Source organism: Halichoeres trimaculatus, unplaced genomic scaffold (genome assembly GCF_033239565.1).
Source record: "Halichoeres trimaculatus isolate MK-OKI-2021-1 unplaced genomic scaffold, fHalTri1.1 fHalTri1_scaffold_6, whole genome shotgun sequence".
Classification (NCBI taxonomy): domain Eukaryota; kingdom Metazoa; phylum Chordata; class Actinopteri; order Labriformes; family Labridae; genus Halichoeres; species Halichoeres trimaculatus.
This window is the reverse complement of record NW_027437184.1, coordinates 27,295,531-27,308,704: the sequence shown is the minus strand read 5'-3', so window position 1 is coordinate 27,308,704 and position 13,174 is coordinate 27,295,531. Positions and strand designations below refer to the sequence as shown.

The 13,174-nt window shown below is 41.1% G+C and overlaps 1 protein-coding gene across 2 annotated transcripts in view; it reads right to left on the bottom strand.

Moving 5' to 3' along the window:
• Positions 1-13,174, bottom strand: part of usp25 (ubiquitin specific peptidase 25) — a 56,870-nt gene that overhangs the window by 24,818 nt on the left and 18,878 nt on the right. Inside the window, exons 6-9 of one of the 2 annotated variants that reach the window (XM_074671936.1) lie at positions 12,987-13,073; positions 6,795-6,932; positions 4,657-4,730; positions 1,385-1,458 (exon numbers count right to left, since the gene is read on the bottom strand). In XM_074671936.1, the coding sequence (XP_074528037.1) occupies positions 1,385-1,458; positions 4,657-4,730; positions 6,795-6,932; positions 12,987-13,073 (373 nt within the window). Of the gene's footprint in view, positions 1-1,384; positions 1,459-4,656; positions 4,734-6,794; positions 6,933-12,986; positions 13,074-13,174 lie in introns of both variants that reach the window. The other variant, XM_074671935.1, reaches the window with a different exon arrangement.

Genomic DNA, 13,174 nt, shown 5'->3' with positions numbered 1-13,174 from the left:
AAAAAAAGGATAGTTACTTCAGAGAGCTCATTATTTTACTTCAAATATTAACTAGATCACTTGATGATGAACAGATAACCTGTTGATTATTCATACCTTTTCATTCTCTTTAATTGGATCAGCTAGGGTAAGATTTACTTGTAAGTTTGGAAAAGCTTTTACACAGGTTGAGCAGAGACTGTGCACTGTCTGAATGACAAATCATGTTCAGTTATGACGTGCACATTCCTATTTTTTGGTTGCACACACAGTTGGTTATTTGGTTAAAGAATGTATTGCCGTTGACAAACTTCCTTGAACCCATGTTGCAGAAGCAAACACTTGGCTCCCTTAATTTGTGACACCTAGTACTGAATGGCTTAGCATCTCAACCCTTTTCCTCAAACCATGTCTAGCGCCATGTGTTTTAAACTAATTTCTCAGTTAAGGTTGTATTGTCTCCAGGTTTAACACATTTGGCTTCTTTTTCAAGTGCCGAAGATTTTCTGAGCTTCAACTTTGCACTATTACTTGGTAAAACCTGTTTTTGAGCCTTCATTTTTTTTTTAGTCAGGACTCCTTTGAGGACAACTTTGGATTCCTTAAAACTCACTACTTACGATCATAAGCTCCTGATTTTTTTTGGAGTAATATTTCATATGTATTGTTCACTTTTCAGTAGCATTTGATGTAAGAGACTGCAATTGCTGACCTAGCAAAAAAAGAGAGTAGCAGTCCACATTAAGTGTTTTTTTTTTTTGCGTTATTGAAGTTTAATGCTCGTAGATGTGTCACCTGCATTGTGATAGACTAAGTGGTTCATATTCATCATATCGAACACTGTACACGGGTCAGATTTCTGTCAGCAGAGCTGGAAAAGCAGAGAGCGTGAGAGAAGAAGAAGCAGCAATAACGAGCCATTTCACACCCGTCTGCATCCAAGCTGATTTTACTTGTTCAGCAGTCACTCACTCATCATTAAACAGATGCACAGACCTTCCCGCTTCAACCACTGATGAGGAACCCCCCCCCCCCCCAAAAAAAAAAAAAAAAAAAAGAAGAAGAGTGGAGTTTCTAGCGAACATGCAGATGAGGCATTAAGGTCGTTTTATGAGCAGCAAAGTCCGCCAGCCCAGCTTTCTGTGGCTCTGAGCCAGTATTGTCATGCATAATAAGCACAATGTCAATCAGCCATCAAGGTCTTACACAATCAATGCAACCGCACTCCTCTTTACATGGAGCACATCTCATTAGGACAAGGTCACCTTTCATTACTGGGGGCGAGGACTTCCTTGCTTTCTGGCTGATGTAATCAAACCCACTTAATGCTTTAACTCTCTGTGATTCTCTGGCTACCCCTCACTTTTTTTCTCTTTATTGGTTTTAATTTAACAGCTCATCTCACCTTCCAGGACGCCCACAGCCAGGAAGCGACCGTAGAAAAGCTCCACCATGGGGTTCTTTGGCTTCTCACCCTCCCTGAAAGCACAGAGAGACCAGAGCTGGTAACAGGAGACAAATCTGATTCATGTAAACAGCAAACATTACATTCTCTGATGAGTATCTGTTGACTGTATGCTCAGTCTATGATAACAACCTTGGGATATAAAAACCTGTGGCACAATAAGGTCAAGAATGGTAATAATGAGAAAACAAATTCTACTTGAATAATCATAGTGTAGAATGAGTCTCTTCACTGTTTGTTTTGCAAAAAGAGCACCGTTTTCTTAAGGTGCTCTTTTAGCTCAGATGCCAGAAAGAAGAAATCCTGGTGCCACCCCCCCAAACTCACCAGGTGTCTTTTTCAAACTTGCAGAGCACCTGCTATCTACTTTGAACTTACTATTTTATCCATGGGCCCTTGGTATTTCTCTTTCACTCTTTTGCTTGGTATTTCAAACTTTGCATCATGTCGCCTCATGTGCCGACGGCTGCGCGTCACTGGATGGGACTCTTGCCTTATGCTCACTCCTGCTTCCTTGTTTCCAAGTCTATCTACAGTCCTGCCCTTTCGCAAAAGACTTCAAAAGCCCCGTAAAATAAATCAGAAGAAGAAAAAAACATGTAGGCCTTTTAGTAACTACAAGCTTTGGTTGTATATAACATTTTCTTTCCATTTCTATTCAATGACTCTGCTTGATACAAGGTCAGTGTCAGATGAGGCCTTTTACAGGATTCTGCCAAAGTAGCCTTTGCTACGTTTTTCAAGGCAACACTTAACAGTGTGTGAGGCATTTGACTGTTCAGAAAAGGAAGATATTCTTGATAGAGAAATGAATGTAAAGTCACAAAACCAGGAACAGAAGTCAGACAGGTGAATAAAGCCAGGTCTGTTTTGGGAGTCTCTATAAGTAAAAAGCTTTGGCCTGACTTTCAGGGTGATAAATCCCTCTTCACTCCAGGTCTACAAGGTGCTGGCTCTGTAGAGCTCTTTTTAGTACGACCTGTTGTTACCATGTGGGGTTAACAAACTTGCATGTAGACGAGCTCAGCACAGGTTGATATCAAAGTAGGGATGCACTGTCATCGATCCTGGTATTGGGTATTGGGTACTTGTGGCCCTTAAAGCTGGATTGTTATCAGTGAAAAGGGCTCAGTTCATGGTGCCAATCCAGCCAACCAGCTCTATGCCTTTTTTTTTGCACCAGCGCTCTTCGCTACTTAATTTAAAATGTTACCTATGTGCACTTTCTTCTTTTTTTTTTGATTTATCACCAGTCTACATGGTTTACAATTTAAAAACTGAATAGAATTTTGGAAAGTTTTGAAATATTTTATAGTTTAAATAAATATTTTATAGTTTAAAAAAATATTGACTTTAATAATCCCATACACTCATTTTTTGCCTTTTACCCAAAACATTACCAGTCTAATCCCACAGAAGAGCATGCAGGTTGTTATTTAACGCTGGTATCAGATCTATATCAGTATTGGTTGATACCCAAAGCCCAGGAATAGGTATCATAGCAGAACTAGAGGAGTTGGATCGGTGCATCCCTAATTAAAAGCTGGGAAGTACAGGTCTGACGCTCTGTAATTATTCTGTCTGGAGTGTAACTTTTCTGTTCACTTGTTGTCTTAAAGAAGGAGTCTCAAGAAGTATTTAAATTCCAACCAGCACTCGACAGGTTTACTAAAGCCCAGTTTCCACCAAGCAGTCCGGTTTAGATCAGTATGATTGTGTTTCCACAGCCAACCGTGCCCCCTCAAGGTAGGCGGCATGTAAGCTGGGTGCCAACAGCCGCAGCAGTAACACAACAGCGTGACACCATAGCAGCGCAACACAGTGTACCCCACTAATAAATCCAACAAAGAAGAAAAATGTGACACATTAAGCAAAGAACAACGATGGAAGACATCCAGCATTTACTTTTCTTTGTGATTGCCGTGTGGCTCTTTGATACAAAGTGCAATCAAGCTTTGTTACAGAGGAAACTGTGTGCCACCAGAAGAAATGCAACCGCTGTCGCGTGAAAACCAATCAACGGACTGCAGTGTTGTAGCTCCAGCTTCCAAGATTAGATCGGTTCAGTCTGGCACCCCTACGGAAGGGTGCCAAAAAGTGGGCTGGCTTGTCGCAGTTATTTGGCAGTCTGTCCTGAAATTAGTCAGTGGAAATGCCTCAAAATGTGTGCCGTGCTGAGACGATCTGAACTGAACCACTTGCTGGGAATGGGGCTTAAAGGGATAGTTCAGTTTTTTTGAAGTGGGGTTGTATGAGCTCTATGTGACCACTAAGGACATTTGATACAGTAGAAAGTTGTCTCCTCTCCCTCAGTAAGACACAAACTTTAATCGATGGTGACGAGGAAATAGACGCTAACAGGGACAGACGGTACCAAATTCAAAGGCTATTTTCTCTGCCTACAAGAACTAAAATCAAAAAGTAAAACCACAGTTTAAGAGTACGATACATAAAATATTTTTTAAGTGCATTAAGTCTTCGGAAATAAAAACATTTATCCGGACCTAACTAACTCATGTGTCCTTACGCGCAGCGCTAGTGCGCTCCGTCCCCCCTCCTCCTTTCAGCTGTAGGGAATGTAAACAAGCTATGCTTCGGGCACTGGTTTTAGCCTTGTGTAAGTTTGATCAAGTATCGTAATTCTTTTGTTTGTACTCTAAGGATTGTGAGGCAGCTTAGGAAATTCAAAATGAGTGACTATGACAGCGACGATGAAGTTTCATTCACTTTTAGCCTTTGAATTTGGTACCGTCTGTCCCTGTTAGCGCCTATTTCCTCATCACCATCGATTAAAGTTTGTGTCTTACTGAGGGAGAGGAGACAACTTTCTACTGTATCTAATGTCCTTAGTGGTCACATAGGGCTCATAGAACCCCACTTCAAAAAAACTGAACTATCCCTTTAAGTGAGTAGTGTGACACCATTGTCTTTGGATGTATCGTTGACCTGGTCAACTTTGCTTTTCCCAGCATGCTCTGCACAGTAAAGCCACCACTTGTGCAGTGGGTGACAGTGGCAGCTTCACTGGCGGTCATGACAGAAAATGTCGCTGCCACAGCTTTGGCTGGATAATAGCGCCATCTTCTGGGTAAATACCGCTCAGCATCATTAACTGATATCTTGATTATAAAAAAAGGCAGATAACACCTGGGAAAAAAAAATTCAAAGTTTTGTATGCACTCTTAAGTTAATCTCCCAAGTTGAGTAGTTACCTGTCTTCCTCAGCCTTCATCTGGAAGGCGTCCTCCAGCCAGTCCAGCAGCTTGTGGGTGAACTCGCTCACATCCTGCTGTTGAGCAAAGCATAGACAGAACATACAAAATGGCCAATTACACAACTGCCGATAGGGGCATGAGGATCACAGAGTCAAAGTGCAGCTACAAGAAAGAAAGCCCAATCAGCCGAATCAATGCTACGTCCGTCATGTGCTGCTGTACGCTGAGCCTCGGATAAAAGATGATTCATTGAGCCGACTGATCGCTGAACCTCAAAGAGAACCTGCATGCCACAAGGCCACTCTCTCATAGACATCAATGCTAAACGCTAATTCAGGTCAGCGCCCCTCCAACCTGACTTCTACACAGGGTAGTGACATGACTGATGAGCACAAAGGCCAGAGGGTTGACCTCAGTTAACCTCTGCACAGCCACTGGCTTAGTGTGGATGTTTCGGTAAGGACGAAACCTCGGCAGTCACAGCACATTATAGAATATATGCACAGCACGGCTAATTCCCCATCAATATGATTTTTGCACAGTTCAGGGGGGCGATGTGGGCTTGAGGATTAATAGTTGTGGATAAGAAAGGTTAAGTGTTGTACATTCAGTGGAGCTGAGTTGGTAAAATGATAATAATACTGAGCAGTGAGGTTCTTGTTTGAGAGGATGAGGCAGAGAAAGAGGTTAAGGGATGTTTAATATTCAGAATGTGTGTATAAAGCAGGCTACTCTTTAAAACATTATACATCTTATGCTCCTGTAAGGCCTTGATGCTGAGTAGAAACTCTGGTGTCTGAGTACAGCCAGCAGTGTTTCAGATATGACACACAGCTCTACATTACTGCGTCTCCTGATTCCTGATAACCTGGGACTGGATGTCCCCTTTTAACTGGATTTTAGATATTACATTACAGATGGAAGAAATCTTTTACTGCTCAACTAGAATAAAACTCTGGTCTACGTCAATTAGGACTGAGTTAATTTCATGTCATTAATGGGTTTCTCACAGTCAACGCTTTGAAGAGTGTGTATAGAGGGATTATTTGTTTACCAACAACGCCGGATGCGCGTGCAACTTGCCAGAAGTACTGAGGGGTGTGATGGTTTGTCAACTGACGTGGGAGAGTTAACCACCAAAAAACACATTTTTAAACTAAATATCATTACTTTTACGGATGGTAAACAGCTCCCATGTTTGTGAAATAGCAGTGAGTGGACAGAAGAGATCAGCAAGTGGACAGACCTTTTCGGTGGTCATGTACCCAGAGAGCAATTTAAACACACAACTGTCACTTGATGCTCATGACTGCATTAACCGTGGACACTTTCCAGACTGTGACAGATCAGGACGTAAACGCGTGTCAATAGATCAGAAACCCGCCCAGACCAAAAAAAGCGCAGACTGCCGAGTCTGAGAGCCGGTTCATAATAGAAGAATCAGAAAACTACGTCCAGGGAACTGCACCAAATCAGATCTGGGCTGAGAGTCACCAGTTAGCATAGTTGCTATGAACTCCAAAACACCGGTTGCTTTGTGACGGTCAGAAATTGATAGACGTTGTCTCTGTTGAATAGTATCATTTCTAAAAACTGATCACAGAACAACAATTCATTTTTATGCTGATAACAGGTTGAATTTAGTGTTCAAAAACCACTAACTCATCTGAATGAATGGAGCTAAACTCTGCCTCTGTATGCGTGTCTTTATGATGACGTAGACTGATAATCCCTCTGAATGCTGCAGGACATTACAAACAGCGGTTGGGCTGAAGAGCACATGATCCTGTGATCAAAGGTTCCCCTGACTGCTTTTAAGACATGATCACTAGCTTTTAAAGGAAGCTGTTTAATCTTTTCAAATCTGTGTTTTAATATTGCTGAGGTTAACATAAAAACAGACCAGTGACCCTAAATGCCTGACTGCTCTCTGTTTTCACCTGAGTATTTCTTTCATTCCAACAAATATCACACAATTTCTTATGTACTTACTCTTTTTTTGTCTCATGTTTGGTTTCTTTTGCTTTACAGCTTCAAACAGCAGCTTGAACTGGAAATCTCTACATGACATTTTGAAGATCTTCATTTTTAACCTCTGCCTGAACTTGAGCACATAAAAGCAGATCCAGGCTTACCTGCTGCGACTCACTGGACTTGAAGGCGTCTTTGAGGATTTCCACCGCTCGTGATGGATCCACATATTTCCTCTTGGAGCCCACCATGAGGGAGAAGAGGTTCCTCAGCTCCTGCATGAAGGGCAGGTTCCTGTGCTCCTGTAACAAAAACATTTGTTACATTTGTTAAATCAGGTTGTCTCCTCATATCAGAAGAAAACAAAAAAAACTCCCTCATTCAGGCACCATTTACTGTGCAATTTTAAAAATGTAATTTGAATATGTTGCAGTGTTAATGAAAACCGATTAGTACTTTAAGTCGGTAAAAACATGCACTGTATGTGTGATATTTTTAGTTGGAACAAATGTGAGCTGGAGGTCACAGATGCTTCCATACATCAGGAAAACTTTGTCCTCAAAAAACTGTACAGTTCAAAACATATTTTAAGGACACAAAACTATATTAAAATGATAAAATGATGCAAAAAGACAAAAATTTGAGCACAAAAATTATTCAGAGTGAGGAATAAGAAATACTTTTTGCTATTGAGGCAGTTGCTTGATCTACAGCTTTTTCAATTCAAAGTAAGATTCCTGAACCATTTACAGCTCTTTTAAGATATTTTTCATCATCACTCACAAGGAGTAAAGCAGTAACCTGTCCTGCCAGAACAACATGATATGGTGCTGGACAGCACTCAGGCTTCATCCTCATAACAAAAGTCTGTCAAAGGCATTTTGTAGCTACATGTTTATTGGACAAAATAAGTAAATTAACTTTTAGCAAATTAGCACAACACTTGTACCTTTTCTATCAGCAGAAACACCTGCTGACATGACAGTGGACACTCCGTTGGACGCACCGGTGCAGGCTGGCTATTTACAGGGTTCATCAGATTTACAGATACAGATACAGATTGTTCATGGTCAAATTCAAGTACTTTTCAAGGAATTTCAAGGTCAATTTTCAAACTTTTCAAGTACTGTGAGTGGTTGATAATTTCATAATGTTAAGAAATTGATGCGCACACAAAATGGCAATTTCATTGTTTTGTGTTCAACAGCACATTTGTTCACAACTTCACAGAGAAGACTCACATTTACAAAAAAAAAGCATTTTTTCCTGATTCTTGTCTTTATTCTACTTCTCAAAGAACTGATTCTCATAACTTGCTGACGAAACTGGTATCATTATCTTTGAAACTAAGAGTAATAGGAGCATTATGAGGATTTATATTATATTTATTATGTCGCAACAATTTTTTTAATGCAGCTCCCTACTTTGTGAAAACAACATCCCTCCACAGTAGATGGTCCACAAACAGGGCAGACTGGGATAACAAATTAAACGCATCCTTCCCAACACCGTGTATGTTATTGAAGCAGCTGACAGCTCTCAGTGGATCAGTCTGAAGACAAACGGTGAAGTCATATCTCCAGTTCAGACCCTTAGAATTAATCTGAACACCTTGTAACAAACAACCACCCGTTTTCTCATAATCTGACACAGACGTCATGTTGCAGCAGGGCAAAAACACTGAAACAGGTGGTTTGACGCTGTCTCTCTGCAGTTCTGATCAAACATAACTAACGCTAAGTAAAATCTGTTACGCTAAGACTGCTGCATGCCAAAGTTATGATCTCCTAATAAAGGAGTGCGTGAGGAGACGCGCTGATCCAGATGCATCTTGGGCTGATATCTACTTCATATAACCTTACAAAAACTCGCTGTGAGTTATACACAGATAGGGTATGACTATATATCCCACACTGACTTGCAGGAACGGAATATTCTGTGTGGAGCACCTGCAGTCCGAAACTGAAATCCGGCCAAGAAAGGGAATATTTTCTTTTGATTAAAAGATTTATGCTTTGACTTTATGAATCGATGTCAAATTTTGAAAATGAGGATCGTTTTACTTTTGAGAATCGATTTTTTAGCACGAACGAGCCATCCAACCTTTATGGTTTGATGCTCGGGGCAGGTTATCACATGACCGTTGTTCGTCTGTGCCGGGTCTCAATGAGAAACGCAGTTTCGTTCCTTCGTATGTACAGGGCGAGCCTCCCACTCCGCCGCGGCCGTATGCTCAGACCAGGCACGACCCGGTATTTGTAGACAGAACTTGTCACCGCCCGACCGCAGTTATTTTATAACCTACCCCGACAAACACCCGTGGGCAACACTACCTTTATGTTGAATGGGACACTACCTTCATCACTCATGCCTAGCATGTAGCATAAAAAGGTGGCTAGCTTCAACAGGTAGCAGGCTAATTGGCTAATTAACGTGTAGGGCTAACAGGGTACCTCTCATGTGGCTGGCGAGTGCCGACTCGCCCATAGCTTCCACTGCAATCTCCTTTTTACATACATTGCAGTATGCTGCACGGGGATTTGTGCTACGTTTAATCCAAAATTAGTATTTTTCTTTCTCCAGCCAACCGTCATGCCTCCCGGCATGCTGTTAAAGGAACAATCCTCATGGGGGAGACGTCACAACGCACATATAAACAGAGCAGTTATGTTACACCCGCGAGCTCAACAGATGGAACGTTTTTTTCCCCCACAATTTTATTTTATTTCTCTCTATTTGATCGATCTGTTGAGTGAGAAAGCTGAGTAGGGAGTTATATACGATTATAAATTCAAGTATTCTCAAGCACTTGAATAGAAAATCACGTACTTTTCAAACCTTGAAAACACAACATGAAAAAATAAGCATTTTCAAGGATTTCAAGGACCTGTACGAACCCTGTATTTATGCCTAAACCCTGTTAAAGCTTAGCAAAACTCATATTTTTCATTGGCACTTATTTTGCTGATAAAAAAAATAGTCAAGGAATTTACTGGTGTTGATGCTACAAGGCTATGAAGCCTGTTAGACTGTAAAAACTTATAATTTAGCCACACCACTGTTTAAGCTGCAGGGTTCAAAGTGTGTGAAAAATGCAGCGGCTCATAGTCTGCAAACTACGGTATTCAGTTTGCTTCAAAATATTTATTTTGATGCCACTACTTTTGTTAAAAAATGGTTGTGTCACATTTTAGGTTGTGAGGTTTGACCATTGACACTTACCTATGGCAATGTACAACCTGTGTCCAAAACAGGGGAGCTGTTGTCATGCACACCAGATGCCTCGTCCTACTTGGACTAAATTATGTGTAACAATCTTTTACTGGGGTAATTACGGTATAGCAAAATTCTTTTCATGGCAACATATACCGGTGATGGCGATGAAACCCGTTTATCACCCACCTCTACTACCAATATGACTTTAATTAGTGGTGTGTATGACTTAGTGGCATCTAGGGGAGAGGTTGGAAATTTCAAACAACCGTGTTCTCTTTTCGAGAGACAAAGACAACCTCAGCTGGATGGAAAATAACGCCCAGAAGAACAAAGAGCTTGGCTAAAGTTCACCTTCAAAGAGCCATGGCTCCTGTGATTATTATGAAACATATGTATTAAACTAGAAAAGCAATTTCTGAAGAAATTGCGCTGTGAATGCAGAATGCTGAAGCAGCTTGCGCTGAACTGCTAATGCAGAATGCTGAACATGATTGACCGAAGGTATGTCTGAAAATGGCTGAATGAAGTGTTAAAAAGCTTGCACTGAAATGCTAATGCAGAGTACTGAAAATGAATGACTGAAGATTTGTCTTAAAATGGTTGAATGAAGTCTTTAAAAGCTTGTGCTCAACTGCTAATGTAGAATGCTGAACATGAATGACTGAGGATATGTCTGAAAATTGTTTAAAGAACTCCTGAAAAGCTTGCGCTCAACTGCTAATGCAGAATGCTGAATTAGCCTGCCATGAACTCTTGGATGAAAGGAAATGAATGGACAAGTAAATGGAATGGATGAATGAATTTAAAGTTTAAATGGTTGCGTCTATTCAAAAATTAAAGGAAGGAATTAAATTTCAAAGAACATTTATGGAAATAATGACCTGACTGAGGGAAAATGCAAGTCAAATATCTTAAACCCTGTTAAAATGTAATCCTGTGTGTCCTGTGTGTGAGTTTTTTAAGCATGTAAGCCTGTAGGCTGAGGCCCATCTGAAGCCAGATATTGCCATGGTGATCATTGTTTACCAACTGCCATCAGAGAGCTGGTGGAGTCTGTTGATTCCTAACACATTCCCTTTGAAATCAGGGTGTAAAGGTGCTTGCAATTCTGACAAAAAGAATGATGATGAAGCATGAATCAGTGTAATCTAAAATTGGATTTAAAAGTTTGAATGGCTGAATCAATTCAGGAATTAAAGGAAGGAATTTAAATTTAAAGAAAAAAATCTAGGAAAATAAAGAGCTGAATTAGGGAAATGGAAGTCAAATGCTGTTAAAGTGTGATACTTTCTGCCCTGTGTGTGTGTGTGTGTGTGTGTGTGTGTGTGTGTGTTCAATCATGTAAACCTGTCTGCTGAGGCTTATCTGAAGCCAGATTTTACATTGGTGATCACTGATAAATAAACACACACGCATGTCTTTGTTCCTGGATGTTTTGATGAGTTAAAATAAACTGCTGCATGAGATCAAAGGTTTCCACGGAGACCAGCTCGTTAAGGGCAGCAGGTGCAGGTGCAGAACTTTGCCCTTGTTACTGTAATCTTCTGAAGATTTTGTGGCAAAGCAAGAGTCCGAATCTCCTGTCACCTTGCCAAAACCGTGAGGGCTAGAATAAAAATGAACACACCGTAGGAATCCTGAGACCCAGAGGAAGCTGTCCGTCTAAATTTCATGCATGAAGGTCAAGAACTGAACTTCATCCTTTTGCTTTAAAAACCACTTTGTCAGAAACAGGACAAGCCTCCCTACATTTTGACATATAATATGCCTATGTGGAGCAAAAATTGTGACCAAAAGAGCAGTTTACCCAGAAATTTTCCAGGTTTTGTTTCCCCCTCTCCCCACTCTGTCGTTTGAATCTCCCACTCTAAGCTGAAACATTCCGTCCAATACACACCAATGTTAAACGGCTCAAAGAGCTGAAATGCATCATGACCTTTGAAGGGTCATTGTGAAGAAACTATGAATGTTTGAAACATTTGAAACCCACTGAATGAAGCCAACAGATAGCTGAATACTTTGAAGTTTGAATGGAGTTTGTAGCTGAATGTATGACTAAATGAGGAGGGTTTGAAGCAGGCTGAAAAAATGTCCTGAAGAGAGGACATTTTGAAAATTTCGCATTCATCTCTATGGGACGGAAATTTCGTAAATCGTTGAATTTCTTGGAAAGTATTCGTGAAAAATTTCTGAAGAGTCATAGCCCCCTTGTCCCCACTGAAACACACGTTTTGAAGTTTGAACGGTGAAAATCGGTTGGAGTTTGTAGGAGTTTTAGCGGTCCAAAAAGCGGGCGGAAGAATGAAGAAGAAGAAGAAGAAGAAGAAGAAGAAGGAGAAATTTTTTTGTCACAGAAGAACATATGCTGTGAATGCATTGCTGCATTCACAGCAATTAATGTGTAATACCTGCCACCACCCTCATCACTTGATCTTCCACATCAGACCTTTCACATGACTTAACGGTGCATAATAACTGACTTTCCTGTTCTTGTGAGTGACGGATGCTGCTGCAAAGATTAGTTTCTAAGCTCTGGTGGTCTCATGCCGCTTAAGTTAAAGGTCAGTAAATAGGACCAGGGGAACCTATATGAAGAGATGACTCTCATAGCTCCACAGCAGAGGCTCAGACCAGATTAGCGGCTAGCTTCTGACCCTATGGCGACGACTGGGGAAGAGAAATGGAGAACAACAAAACAAGCAAAGAACTATTGGCCCATGAAGTGGCGCCCCAGTTTACACACTGGGACCATAAAAACACACACTTCAGGTGTTTGTTAAGATCAGTCCCTGAAAAAAACAGAAAAATATGAAACATTTCCCTCCACTGGGGACTCTTTGTATCTTGCTAGCACTGAGTAATGTGAACAGTGAGAGGCCAAACACTAAGCTGCTGTAACCTAAGGGCCAGATCACACAGCTGCTGTACGAAGCCTCTCGGCTAAGGAAGGGTGAGACCCATGGAGCTAAAGCACTGCTCGCTGTGATAAAGCTATAAAAGGGCTGTGAGGATGTAAACAGAGCTGACAGGAGGTTGCAAATGAAAGCAACCGAACTAAAAAGGCTAAAAAAATATTCACAGTTGGCTTTTTTTTGTTTCCCTGCTGCAGGGCAGAAAAAAAATGGCAGCAGGGATCTTACCTTCTGGTTGCGGGGCAGGTCGTGGACTCTGGCTGGAGGGGAGTAGTTGAGCACCAGCCTCTGGAACTCCAGGAGGTTGAACAGAGACTAGAGGAAGGAGAAACAGTTATTTTTAGAAGGATATAACAATTTCTGTTTGTTATAATTCCCATTTATGATAGAACCCTTGCTGCAGCCCACTGAACACA